This window comes from Chelmon rostratus, chromosome 24, assembly GCF_017976325.1.
Source record: "Chelmon rostratus isolate fCheRos1 chromosome 24, fCheRos1.pri, whole genome shotgun sequence".
In the NCBI taxonomy this organism is placed as follows: Eukaryota; Metazoa; Chordata; class Actinopteri; order Chaetodontiformes; family Chaetodontidae; genus Chelmon; species Chelmon rostratus.
The window spans coordinates 283,862-303,487 of NC_055681.1; the positions used below are offsets into that span (position 1 = coordinate 283,862).

Consider the following 19,626-nt stretch of genomic DNA (forward strand, 5'->3'; position numbering starts at 1 on the left):
TCTGTTCCAAAAAGCAGTTTACTGTGACTAAAGCATCAATCCCAGAAAGAAATATTCATGGAATAACATTAGGAAAGAGCTCAATCTGCATTATGAATACTGGAATTACATTTTGCTTAAAAAAATATTAATTCAACTTATAATGCAGAAGTTGTACTGGGAATTAGTACTTCTACATAGTGGTATTAGTACTTTTCCTTGCGTAAAAGATCCACCTGAAAGACAAGGGGCACTCATTGGAGGACAACAACATACACACTTTGGACAGAGAGGACACGTGGTTGGACCTACGATGGACAGTGAACATCTGTGCAGCAGAACCAGAGCTCGCCTTTTTATTTCTTCTTCCTCATCAAATCCACAAAGATCCACAAAACCTCCAAGCAGCCCAGTAACAGCCCGACTTCGTGAACGTCAGCATGTTAGCATAATCACACAATCATTTCCAATATGAGGTCTTCATAAGATAAGGCTTTATTGATCCCCAACCGGGAAAATTCAGGTGTGACATGCAGCACGCTTGGAAAACAAATAGCAACAGAATAGAGAAATACAAAGTACAAAATAAAAGCTGACTATATATATGTGTGTACATTTTATACAAAGGGCTATATAAAAGAACAAATATGGAAAAAACATATATTGAATCATTGACAATTAATACTACAGATGATCAACAAAAGAAAATCAAAACACTTTTCAAAGCTCATTTTTTTCTCCGTCACTTCTAAAAGTTGACAAAAAGTTTAGAATGGATATCATAAGTGTCAGAAAAGTAATCATTAAAAAACATATTATTTACTCATTGATAACCGTTAATGAGCTTCTTCAAACATCTTCAAACAAATGACAATATGTTGAAGCCGTGAGATTTTTACCAGTTCTAAAGTAAAAACAGAAACCTTGAATGAATGAATCTTTATCCTGAAACGAGACATAAGAAGGCAGGCTGCTGAAATAAAATACAGATCAATAACACTTGACCTGAAACAAGTCAAAATATTTCTCATTCACTGATTGTCGGTGTGAAGGGTTTTTTTGTCCATATGAACTGTTTCATGGGACACCAAAGCACTGCGTTGTGGAAATCTTTTGCCACAGACAGAACAACTGAAGGGTTTCTCCCCAGTGTGCCTTCTCATGTGATCATCCAAAACACGTTTGTGACCAAAACTTTCTTTACAAACTGAGCATGAGAAAGGTCTTTTTCCAGTATGAACTCTAAGATGTGCAGTCAAATTTGAGTTTTGTGTAAACCCTTGACCACGGACAGAACAACTGAAGGGTTTCTCCCCTGTGTGGACTCGCATGTGCCTCCGAAGACTTGTTTTCCATTGGAATTTTTTTTGACAAACTGAGCAGTTGAAATGTTTTCCTTCTAAATGAAGTCTCATGTGTTGCTTTAAAGATTTCTTCCGTTGGTATTTTTACCACAAACTGAGCAACTCAATGGTTTCTCTCCTGTTTGGTTTCCACTGCGTCTCTGCAGACGCCCCTTGTGGTCAGAGCTTGAAGTACATCCAGAGGAGCTAACTGAAGTTTTTCCAGTTTTACATTTAACATCACTGACAGGTACTTCATTGTTCTGTAGAGGGTTTAAACCTGACTGAGGCTCTCTGGTCTCCTCCCAATCACAACTGTCATCAGTCTCAGATTCAGAGGAGTGAGACGTCTTGTCATGAGTGTCAGGTTGTAAATGTCTATCTGGATCTGAATTTTTGTCTGGCTCTGGTCCTCCACAGTCCTCTCCTTCAGCCTTTCTGTTTACGTGCTCTGCATCTCTGCTCTCTTCAGTTTGGCTTTGATGAAACTGTGAGGATTGAAGACCAGCACACTGGTGGGTTTTGAGCTGGGACTGCCGAGTCAATCTTTTGCCACGATCACTGCAGCGGTCCCGCTTCTCTCCTGTGTGGAGAGCCATGTGTCGTAACAGGTGTACCTTTTGTATAAATCTTTTACTGCAAACTACGCAACTAAATGGTTTCTCTCCTGTGTGAATTCTCATGTGGTTCTGAAGATTTGACTTTTGGCTGAATCGTTTACCACACACAAGGCAGCTAAATGATTTCCTGGCAGAATGACATTCACTGTTACTTTTCAGACAGTTTAAACCTGACTCAGGTTCACTGCATTTCTTCCAATCATCACTGACTTTTTTCTTAAGTTTAGAAAAATCTGCAGTCCTGTCATCAGTCTGAGGTTGTAAATGTGTGTCTGGATCTAAGTTCCTGGTTGGTTCTGGTCCTCCACAGTCCTCTCCATCAGATTCTGTTTTCATCTGTTCAGTTTGTCTCTGATGAAGCTGTGAGGACTGAGGTTCCTCTTCATCCTCTTCTTCACTCTTCACAGGAACAGGAGGGAACGTGAACTTGGTGATATCAGCCTCCTCCAGACCTCCGAGCTGCTCTCCCTCCTGACTGGTCCACAGCTCCTCCTGTTCCTCATTATTTTGTGGTGGCTCTGCTGGGTCCTCCTGGTCCAGACTGGATCTCCAGTCCTGCTGCTCAGGAGGATCCTCTTCTTTCCTCCCCAACAGCAGCTGGACGTCTGTGGAGGATAATGAAACACAGACACACCTGTTCACCCTCTGAACATATTCTGAAGGTGGGGTGGGGAAACTCTGGCAGCCCGACTGCATACAAGTCTGTTTGATCAGGCCTGCAAGGCAATTCAAAAATACAAAAAAGCATTTACGTTTTCTTTAGCAATAGAGAAAAAAACATAAAATAGTCGCCCGACACGTTCTTCTGACTGGTCCCTGAGCGCAACACAAACGGAACAGCCGATTACGTCAATGCATCATTGACTTCATCATTTTTTCTTTGAGTAACAGACGACCCAGTGTGTCTCTATCAGTTTGTGAGGATGAGCTCACAGTGATGAAGAAGGTCAAACTCAATCATTTCAGCAGGAAACCTGCTAAACTGAGCTGTGAGGACAAACGCTCCTGGATAGAGTCGACGCTCCTCAGTGGAGTTTGGATGTCCACAGCAAGCACCTTTCATGGGGGACAAAATCCACAGCCCTCATTCATAAGACGTCAGAGGAGACGACTGCAGACATGAAGGACCGCGGGCTTCCCATCAACGTAATCGCACCAAGCGAGAGCCTGGCTGGGCAGTTATACTGCCATTATGGCCTGGGAAACGGTGGGCGGCGTGAGGCAGCTGGAGGGAGGAAAGAGCGAGGGCAGAACATCAGGGAGCGACTGCGAGCTCTCACCTCTTCCAGAGAAGCTAGAAATTCTGATTTATCTCAACAGTGTTGAACTTCATCTAAAATGCACCGTGCTGTATCCATCTTTCTTGCATTCACTCCTTTTTTTTTGATTTGATGAGAACATTGATAATTTGAACACAAGATACTTGTGCTCAAAAAGAGGATTCATTCTCAGTGAAGAACCTTGGAGCTCTAATCTGCCTCTATACCTGCCAAAGAGCAGTGATTCCTAACACGTCTCTGGGGGTCATCAGGTGGAAACCTCCCTTCAACCGTGCTTCGCCTACTTAGTCCCACGACACCTCCAGGAGGCTAGGCGGTGAACTCTGGCGTCCCAGAGTCACCCCCCCTAGTGCCAGTTCACACTGCTCCTACACAATCCAAACAGCACCGCCACGTTCAACTGACCCACAGATGCTCCAGGTAGTGGCCAGGACAGATGCTACCATTTAGCCAAAGCTAATGCCAACTGCTACCTGCTAAGAGGAACAGAAAGAGACAATAAAGCTAGATTCACCTATACTGTTAATGTTAACTGCTAGATGCCAATGCTAACTGCTAAGATACTATCATACTACCACCGCTTTAGCTATTGTTAGCTGCTACAATGCTACCACAGGCCCAAATGCCACATGCAACTGCCAATTGCCGCACTACCATCATCGATACATAGAGCATAAACTTTAAGATATTTAGGGCAACCAACATACTTTTCAAATAAATTAATGCAATTACTTGAACAATATGATCAATTGTCAGCATACAAGATCAACACGGGTGAAATCTAATTACTTTCATTGAACTATCGCCCACCGAGGGAAACAGAGCAGAAACTCCCTGATATGACAAACTGAATCTTTCATTTGTTCTTTTTTTAGTCAAAATTTCATTGTGTTTGTATACTAAGGACATATATATAGATATAGTCAACTTTTTATTTCGTATTTCGTTTTTTTGAACTTCTCTATCTCTGCTGCTATTTTTGTTTCCACCTCCTACACGCTGCTGTAATGCCCTAATTTCCCCGGCTGGGCATAAATAAAGTTTTATCTTATCTTATCTTATAGATGGCAAGATAAAAGAGCGCAGATTCAGCTCAGGGTGCCGACCTTCTCTCAGAGATCGTTCCTTTGCAGCACAGAGGCTGGTCTGTGATCAGCTGGTTCAACCCACCACAGACTGCTCAATGGAAAAGCCTGAAAATACCTTCCATTCCCACACAGACAATCTCAGCTGATAATAACTGACAGAGTCACATGGAAGCTACCGATGATCCATGTCCTACATGGACTCTTGAAGAACTGAAAACTATTATAAAATAATAGAAATTAAAGGTCGATGTTGGACAGCTGAATGAAAACCAGTTCAATTCAATTTCAATGAAAGAAGGAAGAACCAGTAAAGAGTCCAAACCTGCTCTGTGTAACCGGACTTCAGGCTTGAAAACAGCGTCCAGTAGTTTCTGTTGTCGACAAACTTCCTCCTCGTACTCTGCTATCGTTCTTTCAAACTGCTCAAATATCTCTTCAGCAGCCGCAGTTAGTCGCTGCTTCACAAAAGCTCTCAGCGTTTGGACTTTAGACATTTTGACTGATTCACAGCAGCTTTTCCTCCAGACTCACTCCGTTAGAAACTCTTTGTTGTCCCTGATGATTAAATGACGCTCGGCTCCGTCTATTTCCTGCTAGCAGGCTACGCTAACTTCCTTTAGCATTGATGGCTAACGGGAGATGAGTCTGGGCTGAAACATCCCGAAAGTTCACACAAAGTCCACTTCAACAGGTTTATCCAGACAAACAGGCTCTGCTGCTTCACTCAGACTGAATCGCCCGGTAACAACGTGGTACGAAACGGAAGAAGTTAGCATGTTAGCCACAGGAAGTACCGTTGCTTCCGGTTCCACTTCTTTGCTGATTTTCAAAATAACTCTGCTGCTTCATTTAGACTGAATCTTATAATAACGACCTGACACATAACGGGAAAAGTTAGCATGTTAGCAACAGGAAATATAGTTATTTCCGGTTCTGGTTATTTTTTTGATCTTCAAAATAAAAGTGACCAAAGTTTCATTTTTCCATCGTGTGTCTGTTGTTAAGAATTAACAGGGGTAGAATTATTCTGATCCTTTGCTTGACGAAATGAAATACCACAAAGTTAAGTCAAGACTGTGCATCCCAGAGAGCCCAACCACTTCAGGCCAGGAGCCTTGACTTCCCACCTGATGGATTAGCCTTCGCTAATTGTTCCATAAATGTTTGGTTATCCAAATGATAAATCAAGACAGTTATTAAAGCATGACACATTTTCTGAGTAGCTTCTCAGGGTTTACAAAAAGTTTATAATGGACATCAGAAACCAGCGGAAAAATGTAAAACATTGTTTTCACTCATTTCTACCTGTTGAGGTTTTAAAATCATTTTCTTAAAACAAATGAAACCACGTCGAAGGTGTGAGAATATAAATAACAGTTTCCAGTAAAAAAAATGAATCTCCTCCAAAGGAATGACAAAATATCCTTCATTCACTGAAGAATTTTAAAGAAACTCAATCCTGAAAGACTGTTTTCCAGGCAAAAATGATCTGGTCCGAAGGACATATTTTGCAGAAAAAGTTGTCATCATATACTTATTTCTTCTAAATGACTTGGAGCTGAAACTAAAGAGGCAGAAGACTCGGACAAACTGAGATGGACATGAAACACTCCGGTTGAATCATGAGTGAAACAAAGACACGCTGAGTCGGGAGCAAGTGAACAATAAGGGTACAAAGTAAAGCTGCAGCCACAAGTTGGAATTAGTCTTGTTCATGAGCACCGGAGCATGTCGGACTGAACTCAAAGGTTTCTGCACTGAATTTTCATCACTTACAGGTACTTCATTGTTTTGTTTAAACCTGACTGAAGTTCCCAGCTCTCCTCCAATCATAACTGTCATCGCTCTCAGGTTAGGAGGAGTGTGATGTCTTGACATCAGTTGCTGGTTGTCAATATGTTTCTGGTTTCAAGTACCCTGCTGGTTCTAGTCCTCCTCAGTCCTCCTCCTGTATTCGATTTGTCTGCATCTCTGCTTTCTTCAGTTTGGCTTTGATGAAGCTGTGACGTCTGAGGACCAACACACTGATGGATTTTGAGCTGACAGAGCCAAGCGAATCTTTTGCCACAAACTCTGCAGCTTTATCAATTCTCCCCCATGTGACGTGCCATGTGGTGCGTCAGATTGACCTTTTGGATAAATCTTTTACTGCAAACTGAGCAACTAAATGGTTTCTCCCCCGTGTGGAGAGCCACGTGGTTTGTCAGCGTTACCTTTCGTATAAATCTTTTACCACAAACAGAACAACTGAACGGTTTCTCCCCAGTATGCATTCTCATGTGTGTGGACAAATTGCCTCTGCGACTGAAACTTGCTTGACAAACTGAGCAGCAGAAAGGTTTTTCTCCTGTATGAACTCGTAAGTGTTTGGTCATATTTGAGCACTGCGCAAATCTTTTGCCACAGACGGAACAACCGAAGGGTTTCTCTCCTGTGTGGATTCTCATGTGATGTCTCATTTGTGTCTTTTGTGCAAATACCTTACTGCAGACTGAACAACTAAAGGGTTTCTCCCCTGTGTGGACACTGAAGTGTTGCCGCAGATGTTCTTTTTGCGCAAACCCTTTACCACAAACAGAACAACTGAAAGGTTTCTCTCCTGTGTGGACTCTCATATGTGTCACAACGTCTCCTCTCCGTTTAAAAATCTTTTTACAAACTGAGCAGCTCAACAGTTTTCCTTCTGAATGAAGTCTCATGTGAGTCGTCAAGGATTTCTTCTGGTTGTATCTTTTACCACAAACTGAGCAATGAAATGGTTTCTCTCCTGTTTGGTTTCCACTGCGTCTCTGCAGACGCCCCTTGTGGTCAGAGCCTGAAGTACATCCAGAGGAGCTAACTGAAGTTTTTCCAGTTTTACATTTAACATCACTGACAGGTACTTCATTGTTCTGTGGAGGGTTTAAACCTGACTGAGGGTCTCTGGTCTCCTCCCAATCACAACTGTCATCAGTCTCTGATTCAGAGGACAGGGATGTCCTGTCATCAGTGTCAGGTCTATCTGGATCTGAGGTCCTGGCTGGTTCTGGTCCTCCACAGTCCTCTCCATCAGATTCTGTTTTCATCTGCTCAGTTTGTCTCTGATGAAGCTGTGAGGACTGAGGTTCCTCTTCATCCTCTTCTTCACTCTTCACAGGGACAGGAGGGGACGTGAACTTGGTGATATCAGCCTCCTCCAGACCTCCCAGCTGCTCTCCCTCCTGACTGGTCCACAGCTCCTCCTGTTCCTCTTTAATGTGAGGCGGCTCTGCTGGGTCCTCCTGGTCCAGACTGGATCTCCAGTCCTGCTGCTCAGGATCCTCTTCTTTCCTCACCAACAGCAGCTGGACGTCTGTGGAGGGTAATGAGACACAGACACACCTTTAAACCATTTGAACCACTGACACCACGACCTTCTTCAATGTGTGGAGAAATGTTGTATGTTTTGTTGCACATATCTGGAAGTCAGTCTGACGAAACTAAAACAAACTACATTCATTGTCAGAGCAGAAATGCCTTAAAAGGGCCGTGATGAAGGCAGCTGTGTGGCATGCTCAGGTTATGTGAACATGTAAATCCACGAGTCCTGAGCTCAAATGAACCTTAACTGAAGATAGAAATGTGTTTCACTGCTTCAGAATGTCAATAAACCATTTTGCTGAATATACTCCAGCTTTGATGTCCTGCTGTCAACCATGTGAGCGTGAGTTTCCAGAGAATTTAGCACAGAGCTAATACTGATCCCTCAACGGGGCCAAAATAATCTGGAATTACTGGGCCAGCAAAAAATTAAGGCAGACAAGGCTCAGACGGTTCGTCCAATATCTATTTCTAACTCAGAAATCTCCTGAGAACGACACTGAAACTAACTATTGTGCACGAGAGAAAAAGAGACATTCTCTGCAGCAATGAATGTCACCATGACAACAATGTCAAAATAGGTAAAGCAGCCACATTAAAAGCACATTCATCGCTGGACAGGATCACTGCGAACAACCTCGAGCTACGCTGTGTATTCAACGTCACTGACAAAACGAATTGAAGCCTGTTCCTGTTCAAATTTCCCCACGGGGACATTAAAAGTATATCTTATCTTATCTTATCTTATCTTATCTTATCTTATCTTATGTCTTATCAACAATCACTGTCAGACTGGACCTCTGACAGTGATGAGTAAAGGTTAATGCACACCTTTCCTGATGTAGGCGCTGAGATGAGAAGAGAAACTAAATTGATATTATTTCTCTTAAAAAGAGCTAAATGATGGGGGGGAGTAAGGTGATCGCTGTTGCCTGAGCTCTGTGTCACACCTGCTGGAGGACACCTGTTCAGTGACACACTTTATCTCACTCCAGCTCAACAGACACACTGATGGGAGGTTATCGATGTCGGATTGATCAATCTATCTGAAACAAAAGTCCAGAGTTGAGGAGTGCCACAAGCACCGTGGTGGGACACTAACATATCCAGACTCCCCCCACACTGAGCAGAACAGCTGGCAGCACTGCTGCAGAGGAAACCAGCCAACAGAAAATGGAGAAGTTAGGATGAGCTCAACCTGAAACATCTGCAGCAGTAAAATGCATCATACACATTCATGTAGTTTTACTTGCAGTGTATTTCCACAGTGTGTATTAGTACTTTTACTGAAGTACAGGATGTGAGTACTTGTTGCAGCACAGTTTCCAGTGAGAAGAACCAGTAAAGAGTCCAAACCTGCTCTGTGTAACCGGACTTCCGGCTTGAAAACAGCGTCCAGTCGTTTATGAGACATTTTGACTGATTCACAGCAGCTTTTCCTCCAGACTCACTCCGTTAGAAACTCTTTGTTCTCTCTGATGATTAAATGACGCTCGGCTCCGTCTATTTCCAGCTAGCAGGCTAAGTTAGCTTCATTAGCTTCGTCGGACAGCAGCAGATCGTTCAGATGGAAAACAGCGTCAAATAAAGGGAACAGCACAGAGTCTATTCACACAGCTCTATCTGGACATTTGGGCTCCGTGAAAAATACAGTTTGGTCTCTGTCGAAGCTACTCCGACTAGCACCGTGAGGCCGAGCTCCGTCTATTTCCTGCTAGCAAGCTACGCGAACTTCCTTTAGCATTGTTGGCTAACAGGAGATGAGTCTGGGCTGAAACATCCCGAAAGTTTACACAAAGTCCACTTCAACAAGTTTATCCAGACAAACAGACTCTGCTGCTTCACTCAGACTGAATTTTATGGGAACGACATGATACGATACGGAAGAATTTAGCAATGTATCTACTATCTAAGTATAGTTACTTCCGGTGCCACTTGTTTGATTTTCAAAATGAAAGTAACCAAACGTTTTTACAGGCCTGTATCTATTTGTTCAGAATTACTTATAATAGAAATGCGCAGATCCATAACTTACGTAAATCCGAGACACCACAAAGGAAATAAAAGTAAACAGTACTAAATACCAAAATAAATAAATCGATACATATACATATATATTGAAAATCAACAAAGGCGTAGAACCGGAACCCAGTGTGCTCACTTGCTAACTTCCGTTCCGTGTCATGTTGTTATAAGATTCGGTCTGAGTGAAGCAGCAGAGTCTGTTTGTCTGGATAAACTTATTGAAGTGGACTTTGTGTAAACTTTCGGGATGTTTCAGCCCAGACTCATCTCCTGTTAGCCAACAATGCTAAAGGAAGTTCGCGTAGCTTGCTAGCAGGAAATAGACGGAGCTCGGCCTCACGGTGCTAGTCGGAGTAGCTTCGACAGAGACCAAACTGTATTTTTCACGGAGCCCAAATGTCCAGATAGAGCTGTGTGAATAGACTCTGTGCTGTTCCCTTTATTTGACGCTGTTTTCCATCTGAACGATCTGCTGCTGTCCGACGAAGCTAATGAAGCTAACTTAGCCCGCTAGCTGGAAATAGACGGAGCCGAGCGTCATTTAATCATCAGAGAGAACAAAGAGTTTCTAACGGAGTGAGTCTGGAGGAAAAGCTGCTGTGAATCAGTCAAAATGTCTAAAGTCCAAACGCTGAGAGCTTTTGTGAAGCAGCGACTAACTGCGGCTGCTGAAGAGATATTTGAGCAGTTTGAAAGAACGATAGCAGAGTACGAGGAGGAAGTTTGTCGACAACAGAAACTACTGGACGCTGTTTTCAAGCCTGAAGTCCGGTTACACAGAGCAGGTTTGGACTCTTTACTGGTTCTTCACGTTTTAGTCATCAGGAGATTGAACATTAAGATCATCCCTCGTGCACATGAACTACACCGTGATGTTTAAACTGTTTGTAGTCCACAATCAGCTACTTTGTTTTGAGTTTGCAGGAAACATTTTTTTTCTAAAAGGTGTGTCTGTGTCTCATTATCCTCCACAGACGTCCAGCTGCTGTTGGGGAGGAAAGAAGAGGATCCTCCTGAGCAGCAGGACTGGAGATCCAGTCTGGACCAGGAGGACCCAGCAGAGCCGCCTCACATTAAAGAGGAACAGGAGGAGCTGTGGACCAGTCAGGAGGGAGAGCAGCTGGGAGGTCTGGAGGAGGCTGATATCACCAAGTTCACGTCCCCTCCTGTCCCTGTGAAGAGTGAAGAAGAGGATGAAGAGGAACCTCAGTCCTCACAGCTTCATCAGAGACAAACTGAACAGATGAAAACAGAATCTGATGGAGAGGACTGTGGAGGACCAGAACCAGCCAGGACCTCAGATCCTGATACACATTTACAACCTGAGACTGATGACAGTTGTGATTGGGAGGAGACCAGAGAACCTCAGTCAGGTTTAAACCCTCTACAGAACAATGAAGTACCTGTCAGTGATGTTAAATGTAAAACTGGAAAAACTTCAGTTAGCTCCTCTGAGTGTGCTTCAAGCTTTGGCCACACAAGCGATTTACAGAAAGACAATTACATCCAAACAGGAGTGAAACCATTTAGTTGCTCAGTTTGTGGTAAAAGATACAACCAGAAGGACTCCTTAATGACTCACATGAGACTTCATTCAGAAGGAAAATGTTTCAGCTGCTCAGTTTGTAACAAAACTTTTCAATGGAGAAGAGATGTCGTGATGCACATGAGAATCCACACAGGAGAGAAACCCTTCAGTTGTTCTGTCTGCGCTAAAGGATTTGCACAAAATAGACATTTGAGAGACCACCTGAGAATCCACACAGGGGAGAAACCCTTCGATTGTTCTGTCTGTGGTAAAACATTCTCACAAAGCTCAAATTTGACCGCACACTTCAGAGTTCACACAGGAGAAAAACCTTTCACGTGTCCAGTTTGTAAAGTAAGTTTCAGTCGCAGAAGCACTTTGTCCACACACATACGAATGCACACCGGGGAGAAACCGTTCAGCTGTTCAGTTTGTGGTAAAACATTCACAAGAAATACACACATGAGACGACACTTGACTGTTCACACAAGGGAGAAACCGTTCAGCTGCAGTGTTTGTGATAAAAGATTCACCAGGCTCCATATTTTCAAAAATCACAAGTGTGTCAGTGAGAGCAGTGGAGACAAAAGAAGCTGCAGAGACGCTTGTTGAGGCAGTTTCCTGCAGCAGGACTGAAGCACCGAGGACAAGACGAGTCAGTCGATCAGTTTAAAGCTGTGAGACCGACTCCAACACTGGTTTTCAGTGCAGTGAGTCCCTGAGACGCACAGGTTGACATTTCAGTGTGTCCCCAATGAGACGTGTGTTTTTTTGACCAACTGCAGTGTTAAACTCGTGTTTGAGGTCGTCTGGTTGTAAATATGTTAAATTCATGTATGTTGAAAAATGTCTGAATATTAACTCAGAAAATCTGACAACTTTATTTTCAAACATGTCACATCTGCAGCTGCCCCTGAAAGCTGACGAGTCAGATCATCAGTGGGACAGCTCTCAGAGGACTGACGGATTATTATCATAGTGTGTATCAGAAAACTGCACAGGGATCATATTTCTATGAGGATATATACACGTGTATATATATATATCCTCATACTTATAGATAGATTTCATTATTTTGTTCTGTGGTTTTATGCATTGTCTTTATCTTTATTTTCCATCTTATTTTACAGTCAACTGTTTTCATCAGTTTTTATGTCCATTCTGTCTTTTCTATGTGAAGCACTCACTGTCCATGTGAGCTGCTGTACAAATAAAAGCAGGCTCTCGGTGGGCAGCATGCAATTTGTATGAACAATCGTTACCCAGCTTGCATCAGTGTTCTGGCTGGTTGAATTACAGCTACTAGAAAGGACTGTGGTCTGAAGCCTTTTGGTGATATCTAATAAAGTGCTAATGAAGGAGAAAACTTCCTTAAGCAGCCTTAATGGGTGGGGTCAAACGCACAGGTTGATGGTTTGGATGAAGTTATTGATGAAGTTAGTTGAAGGTCGATGGGAGAAAAGCATTCTAAATGTACATCATCAATATACAGCTGTTTGTCAGGTTTCTATGTTTGAAGATACATCAGGACAAGTTGAGGGCAGGAGGTCGTGAATTTTGTCTCGAATAATGAGGATTTTGTCATTTAAGAAGCTCATGAAGTCATGACTCTTCAGGGTGAAAGGAATACGAGGTTCAGTAGAACACGATTCAGCTCGTGTGTTTTAGCCGTGTCTTTGAACACAGAGCAGTGCAGGAGCAGCAGCTGCAAACTTTAACATCTGGGGACAAAATGGTTTTTGCTGGTCCTGGTTTGGCTGCCAGCAGGAGGGACAGGACTTTATGACTTTCTCTGACTGTGTGGAAATCGGATGTTTTCACATCACAGATGACAAAGAAAGGCATCAAAATATGAGTCTTACAGATAAAATATGAGCTTTATTGTGAGTGCTGGACTGCACTGCAGGAAAGACCTCCTTCCTGACTGCTGATGTTTCCCCTGATGTCCACTGGGTGGCAGCAGCGTCTCATTGAACAGCAGAACAGCAGCAGAAGCTGCTGAGAGAATGGACAAAGATGATGAAATGGTACCGGAAAGGAAAAGAAATGGAGATGATCAAAGTCAAGAGGAAGATAAGATAATAATAATAATAATAATAATAATAATAATGCATTGTATCTATTAGCACATTTCAAAACACGAAAGGACACATTAAAAGCTCAGAGGATGTAAAACACAAGAGAAAACAAAGCAGAGTTTAAAAAGTCACAGTGAATAACTGAAACAGATGAGTTCTGAGTCTGGAATTGAACAGGGGTAGAGAGGCAATATTGTGGATGTCGGGGGGAAGTGCATTCCAGAGCTGGGGGGCAGAGCAACTGAAAGCTCTACTCCCCACAGTAGAGGCGGGCGGAGGGGACAGTGAGGAGGATGGAGGGGGAGGAACGGAGGGAGCGAGAGGGAATAGCAATTTGGAGAAGATTTGTCAGATGGGAGGGGCAAGATTGTGGATGACCCGTGGTAGCGTTCCTTCTGACAGGGTGGATGCAGCAGTCTGTTACTGAAGGAGCTGCTGAGGGCCCCCACTGTGTCATGCAGGGGGTGGGAGGGGTTGTCCATGATGGATGTCAGCTTGGCTAACATCCTCCTCTCACCTACATCCTCAGTGGTGTCCAGAGGACAGTCCAGGACAGAACCAGGTCTCTTTCTGTCCCTCTCAGAGCTTCCACAGCCCCCGCAGACCACTGAGTAAAAGACTGCAGATGCAACCACAGAGTCATAGAAAGTCCTCAGTAATGTCCTACATACTCCAAAGGTCCTCAGTCTTCTCAGCAGATGGAGACGACTTTGGTCCTTAATTACAGGGCATCAGTGTTGGTGGACCAGTCCAGTTTATTGTTGAGGTGGACACCAGGTATTTGTATTCCTCCACAATCTCAATGTCAGATCCCTGGATGCACACCCGTGTAGTCTGTGTTGCTTTCCTGCGGAAGTCAATCACCATCTCCTTGGTCTTGCTGGCGTTGATGTTCAGGTGGTTCAGTCCACACCAGTCTTAGTTAGCGATGACTTCCCTGTATTCCAAATTGTTCCCTGCGATACACATCCAACGATGGCTGTATCATCAGAGAACTTCTGGAGGTGGCAGCTGGTTGTGTTGTGTCTGAAGTCCGATGTGTAGAGGGTGAAGAAGAAAGGAGAGAGCACAGTACCCTGTGGAGCCCCGGTGCTGCAAACTGCCAGGTGACAGTCGACTCCGGCTCCTCCCAACTTCTGCCTCAGCAGAGATGGCTGGATTGTGCTGAAAGCACTGGAGAAGTCAAAAACACGACCCTCACAGTGCTACCAGTGGCTTCCAGGTGAGGATTGTGTACAGGAAGTCAGAATTTAAATGGTGCTGGATGGTGCAGAAGGTTAAGATGGTGATTGACCTTGTGATGATGGTGATGGTGATGGAGATTCTTGAACGTTGTGGATAATCTGGAGAAGATCTAGAAGCTGCACTGAGGGAAGGATTTATACCAACTCAGAAAACCTGGTCTGAGTTGTGAAGCGAACAATGTCATGAATGCATCGTTTTGAGTGGTTCGCAGTTTTAATGTCGAAAGTGCGACAATCCAGCAGGTGGCAGTAATGCAATTTATATGGATGCCAATCTCCATAGCTCTCCATCGAAGAATAGGGGGAATTGCTTAAGAAGACATCATTCAAATTTTGCAGCTCTTGAATTAATGAGTCAAGAGCAACAGGAGTAATTAGGTTTTCCTGCTCAATCTGCTGCTCCACACTCCAGTCCGGGAGGTGGCGGTAAAGCGCAAAAGCTGGTTCGCCAACCGCCATTAAAAGTCAAAGCGAAGAAGAAGGTGTCTGTACTGGCTCAGTGCAACAAAGCATCGCGCGCTTTGAATTATTCAGTTTGGCCACAACGACAAAAAGAACGACTCTCATCATTAACAGTTACGGCTCGGTTCATTCGTTCCAGCCGAAGACTCGTTGAAATATTCGGATTGTTCGTGGACGGAACATCACTTCCTGACATGGCAGCGACGCTGATGCTAACAAGCTAACTTCCTCCGTTTCGTACCACGTTGTGACCATAAAATTCAGTCTGAGTGAAGCAGCAGAGCCTGTTTGTCTGGATAAACTTGTTGAAGTGGACTTTGTGTAAACTTTCGGGACGTTTCAGCCCAGACTCACCTCCCGTTAGCCAACAATGCTAAAGGAAGTTAGCGTAGCTTGCTAGCAGGAAATAGACGGAGCTCGGCCTCACGGTGCTAGTCGGAGTAGCTTCGACAGAGACCAAACTGTATTTTTCACGGAGCCCAAATGTCCAGATAGAGCTGTGTGAATAGACTCTGTGCTGTTCCCTTTATTTGACGCTGTTTTCCATCTGAACGATCTGCTGCTGTCCGACGAAGCTAATGAAGCTAACTTAGCCTGCTAGCTGGAAATAGACGGAGCCGAGCGTCATTTGATCATCAGAGAGAACAAACAGTTTCTAACGGAGTGAGTCTGGAGGAAAAGCTGCTGTGAATCAGTCAAAATGTCTAAAGTCCAAACGCTGAGAGCTTTTGTGAAGCAGCGACTAACTGCGGCTGCTGAAGAGATATTTGAGCAGTTTGAAAGAACGATAGCAGAGTACGAGGAGGAAGTTTGTCGACAACAGAAACTACTGGACGCTGTTTTCAAGCCTGAAGTCCGGTTACACAGAGCAGGTTTGGACTCTGATCACACGAACTAAAGACAGCAACAACTACTCTGCTTCATTTCACGACAGCAGTGAAGACCAGGTCAAATCTAACGGATCTAAAATACAGAACAGAAAGATGAAGCCTCATCTTGGCTTCTGATGACCCGTCAGTGTTGTTAGATGGGCTGTTTTTCTAGTCTCCTTTGGCTGTTCAATACAAACATTCAACGATTCGTTCTTTCTATATTTAGACTACCTGGCTTCATAAAACTGACAGAGACGATCTTGACCACATTGATGGAGTCGAATTAGATATTTTTAGTATTTAAAACAGGTGCACATAAAGTCAGATTTGAACTGTGGACTGTTTGAGTTGCTCTTCTGACTTTGCAGTTAACCAAATAACAAACTTTCCACAAAGACAAAGATAAAGAGAAGGTGCCTACCTCTGAGTCTGTCGGACTTGGTTGTGATTGGAAGGAAGCAGAGCTGTGTTTGCTGCCGGCACGCTTTCTGCAACGAGGAACAACAGTCAATAACACAAATGTCAGTCATGCTGTCAAAACGTGTTTCCACAGACAAACCAGATTTCATCTGAACAGTGTCGGCAAACACGTTGACACCAATTGTCCATTTTTACTTGAATTAACCGGGAAACTGAACGGTGGAGCAGCGACACGACGAGCCTGCTGCATCTGATGAACAACACCTGGTCCACTGCCAGAATGTTGGTCCATGGTTGACAGCAGGACATGATTATTATCCATTCATTATATTATTATCTTTATTTCCTTTCTCATTATCGTTGTTTCTAACACGGGGGTAGCACGTTAACATGTCCATGCTCAGTGACAATAAAGTCAAAGGAGTTTATGCAGCAAAAAGGTTTTTCAACATTCTGAAGCAGGAAAGCTCTTCTGTCTTCAGCAGAGGGCTTTTTGAACTCAGGACTCGTGTGTTCTCATAACATGAGCATGAAGTCACAGCTGCCTCGATAGCTGATATTTTATAGCATTTCTGCTCTGACAAAACACAAAGTTTGACTGACTTCAGATCTGTAAAAAAAATGTGCAAAATATCTCCACACACTGAAGAAGGTCGTGGTGTCAGTGGTTCAAATGGTTTAAAGGTGTGTCTGTGTCTCATTATCCTCCACAGACGTCCAGCTGCTGTTGGGGAGGAAAGAAGAGGATCCTCCTGAGCAGCAGGACTGGAGATCCAGTCTGGACCAGGAGGACCCAGCAGAGCCGCCTCACATTAAAGAGGAACAGGAGGAGCTGTGGACCAGTCAGGAGGGAGAGCAGCTGGGAGGTCTGGAGGAGGCTGATATCACCAAGTTCACGTCCCCTCCTGTCCCTGTGAAGAGTGAAGAAGAGGATGAAGAGGAACCTCAGTCCTCACAGCTTCATCAGAGACAAACTGAACAGATGAAAACAGAATCTGATGGAGAGGACTGTGGAGGACCAGAACCAACCAGGACCTCAGATCCTGATAGACATTTACAACCAGAGACGAAGGACAAGACATCAAACTCCTCTGAATCTGAGAGTGATGACAGTTGTGATTGGGAGGAGACCAGAGAACCTCAGCCACATTCAAAACCTCGACAAAATAAAGAAATACCTGTAAGTGACAGAAAATGTAACACTGGAAAAACTTCAGTTAGCTCCTCTGACTGTACTTCAAGCTCTGACCACAAGGGGCGTCTGCAGAGACGCAGTGGAAACCAAACAGAAGTGAAACCATTTAGTTGCTCAGTTTGTGGTAAAAAATACAACCTGAAGAACTCCTTAATGACTCACATGAGACTTCATTCAGAAGGAAAACACTTCAGCTGCTCAGTTTGTAACAAATCTTTTCAACGGAGAACAAATGCTCTGAGGCACATGAGGGTCCACACCGGGGAGAAACCCTTCAGTTGTTCTGTTTGTGGTAAAGGATTTGCACAAAAGACACAAGTGAGTGAACACATGAGAATCCACACTGGAGAGAAACCGTTTAGTTGCTCAGTCTGTAGTAAAAGATTTATACAGAAGGTAAATCTGACTCGTCACATGGTGCTCCACACCGGGGAGAAACAATACAGCTGCAGTGTGTGTGACAAAGGTTTCACCTGGCTTTATCAGCTCAAAAACCATCACTGTATTGGCATTCAGTCCTCACAGCTTCATCAAAGCCAAACAGAAGAGAACAGAAAAGCTGAGAATTTGAAAACAGTAGCTGATGGAGAGGACTGTGGAGGACCACAACAAGCCAAGAACTCAGATCCAGATCGTTGTTCACAATCAGCCACTCATGACAAGACGTGTCACTCCTCTGAACCTGAGAGTGATGACAGTTGTGATTGGGAGGAGACCAGAGAACCTCAGTCAGCTTTAAACCCTCCACAGAACAATGAAGTACCTGTCAGTGATGTTAAATGTAAAACTGGAAAACCAGTGAGTTTCTCTGAGTGTCCTGCAGGCTACAAGGGACGTCTGCAGAAACACATTGTAATCCAAACAGGAGTGAAACCATTTAGTTGCTCAGTTTGTGGCAGAAGATACCCCCGGAGGAAATCCTTAATGACTCACATGAGACTTCATTCAGAAGGAAAACGCTTCAGCTGCTCATTTTGTAAAAAGACTTTTCGATGGAGGGGAGATGTCGTGAAACACATGAGAATCCACACAGGAGAGAAACCCTTCAGTTGTTCTGTGTGCAGTAAAGGATTTGCACAAAAGACACAAATGAGGCAACACATGAGGATCCACACCGGGGAGAAACCCTTCTGTTGTTCTTTCTGCGGCACAAGATTCGCACAGAGCTCAGGTTTGACGTCACACTTGACAATTCATACAGGAGAAAAACCTTTCAGCTGCTCAGTGTGTCAAACAACTTTCAGTCGCAGGAGCAACTTATCCCAACACATGAGGGTCCACACCGGAGAGAAACCCTTCAGTTGTTCAGTTTGTGGAAAAGGATTTGCACAAAAGGGAACACTGAAACGACACTTGACTGTCCACACGGGAGAAACCGCTGAGGTGCAGCGTTTGTGATCAGAGAAATAAATTCAGCTGCAGAGATGATTGTTGAGATCATTTGTTCCAGCAGGATCGAAGTACCAAGGACAAGACTTCACTCAAAATCAGTCCCGTTTCATCTTTTCAGCGAAGATGAAGCCACACGATCATTTTAACTTCATTTGTGATTGTTAATGTCCGAATTTTTTGATAACAAGATTTTACTTTTTAATTAAATGACTCGATGAACCTGCCCATGTCATATCTTCTTTCTTATTTCATAAACTTTGCTGGTCTTGGATTGATCTCATTTTGTGTAAAGCAGCAGCAGCTGACTCTTGAACTGCTCGAACTGTATTTGTTGTTTCAGTGAAATCACAAAGTCTTTCGACAAGAAGCCGAGGTTCACATTTTTAAAGCCTGTTTCTGTTTTTCTTATTTCTGTAATCATTCCTCAACTGAGTATCTTCACCCCCCCCCCCCCCCCCCCCCCAGCTCAGCAAGAAACTAAAGAGAGAGTTTTGTGCTGAAATTCTGTTTGGACAATCTTTACTTCTTTTGTGCATTGTTTCTGATTTCCTCAGCTCTGTTTGGCTCAGGTCATCACATTGATTTGTGCCGGTCTGGCTCAGGGAGGTTTCCCTGACTTTTGTCTTAGACCAGGTCCAAACTTTTGGATCTTTTCAGACTGTCTCCAAACAGCAGTTTCTACATGTGTTGCTCTCCAGCGCTCGCCAACACATCACTGATTCTCACACGTGGCTGTACCTTTATTTTGTGGCTTCATGCTT

At 43.8% G+C, this 19,626-nt stretch overlaps 6 protein-coding genes across 6 annotated transcripts in view; 2 read left to right on the forward strand and 4 right to left on the reverse strand.

The window, feature by feature from the left end:
- The window catches only part of LOC121627589 (NLR family CARD domain-containing protein 3-like), a 90,446-nt gene that overhangs the window by 43,213 nt on the left and 27,607 nt on the right, over positions 1 to 19,626 (reverse strand). The window lies entirely within an intron of this gene.
- Positions 1 to 19,626, reverse strand: part of LOC121627610 (gastrula zinc finger protein XlCGF8.2DB-like) — an 83,575-nt gene that overhangs the window by 33,595 nt on the left and 30,354 nt on the right. The gene's annotated exons all lie outside the window — the stretch shown is intronic.
- LOC121627622 (gastrula zinc finger protein XlCGF26.1-like) lies at positions 1,275 to 5,081 on the reverse strand. The gene is made up of 2 exons (XM_041966641.1): positions 4,633 to 5,081; positions 1,275 to 2,547 (listed from the first exon to the last, which is right to left on the reverse strand). Exons 1-2 carry the CDS (start codon positions 4,802 to 4,804, stop codon positions 1,403 to 1,405), a joined length of 1,317 nt encoding a protein of 438 aa, XP_041822575.1. The 5' UTR covers positions 4,805 to 5,081; the 3' UTR covers positions 1,275 to 1,402.
- Positions 5,574 to 9,518, reverse strand: LOC121627625 (gastrula zinc finger protein XlCGF57.1-like). Its single transcript, XM_041966642.1, has 2 exons — positions 9,006 to 9,518; positions 5,574 to 7,641 (listed from the first exon to the last, which is right to left on the reverse strand). The coding sequence occupies exons 1-2, from the start codon at positions 9,061 to 9,063 to the stop codon at positions 6,395 to 6,397; spliced, it is 1,305 nt and encodes a 434-aa protein (XP_041822576.1). The 5' UTR covers positions 9,064 to 9,518; the 3' UTR covers positions 5,574 to 6,394.
- LOC121627621 (gastrula zinc finger protein XlCGF57.1-like) lies at positions 9,852 to 12,547 on the forward strand. The gene is made up of 2 exons (XM_041966639.1): positions 9,852 to 10,459; positions 10,649 to 12,547. The coding sequence occupies exons 1-2, from the start codon at positions 10,288 to 10,290 to the stop codon at positions 11,812 to 11,814; spliced, it is 1,338 nt and encodes a 445-aa protein (XP_041822573.1). The 5' UTR covers positions 9,852 to 10,287; the 3' UTR covers positions 11,815 to 12,547.
- LOC121627604 (zinc finger protein 250-like) lies at positions 15,016 to 19,085 on the forward strand. The gene is made up of 2 exons (XM_041966613.1): positions 15,016 to 15,858; positions 16,992 to 19,085. The coding sequence occupies exons 1-2, from the start codon at positions 15,687 to 15,689 to the stop codon at positions 18,869 to 18,871; spliced, it is 2,052 nt and encodes a 683-aa protein (XP_041822547.1). The 5' UTR covers positions 15,016 to 15,686; the 3' UTR covers positions 18,872 to 19,085.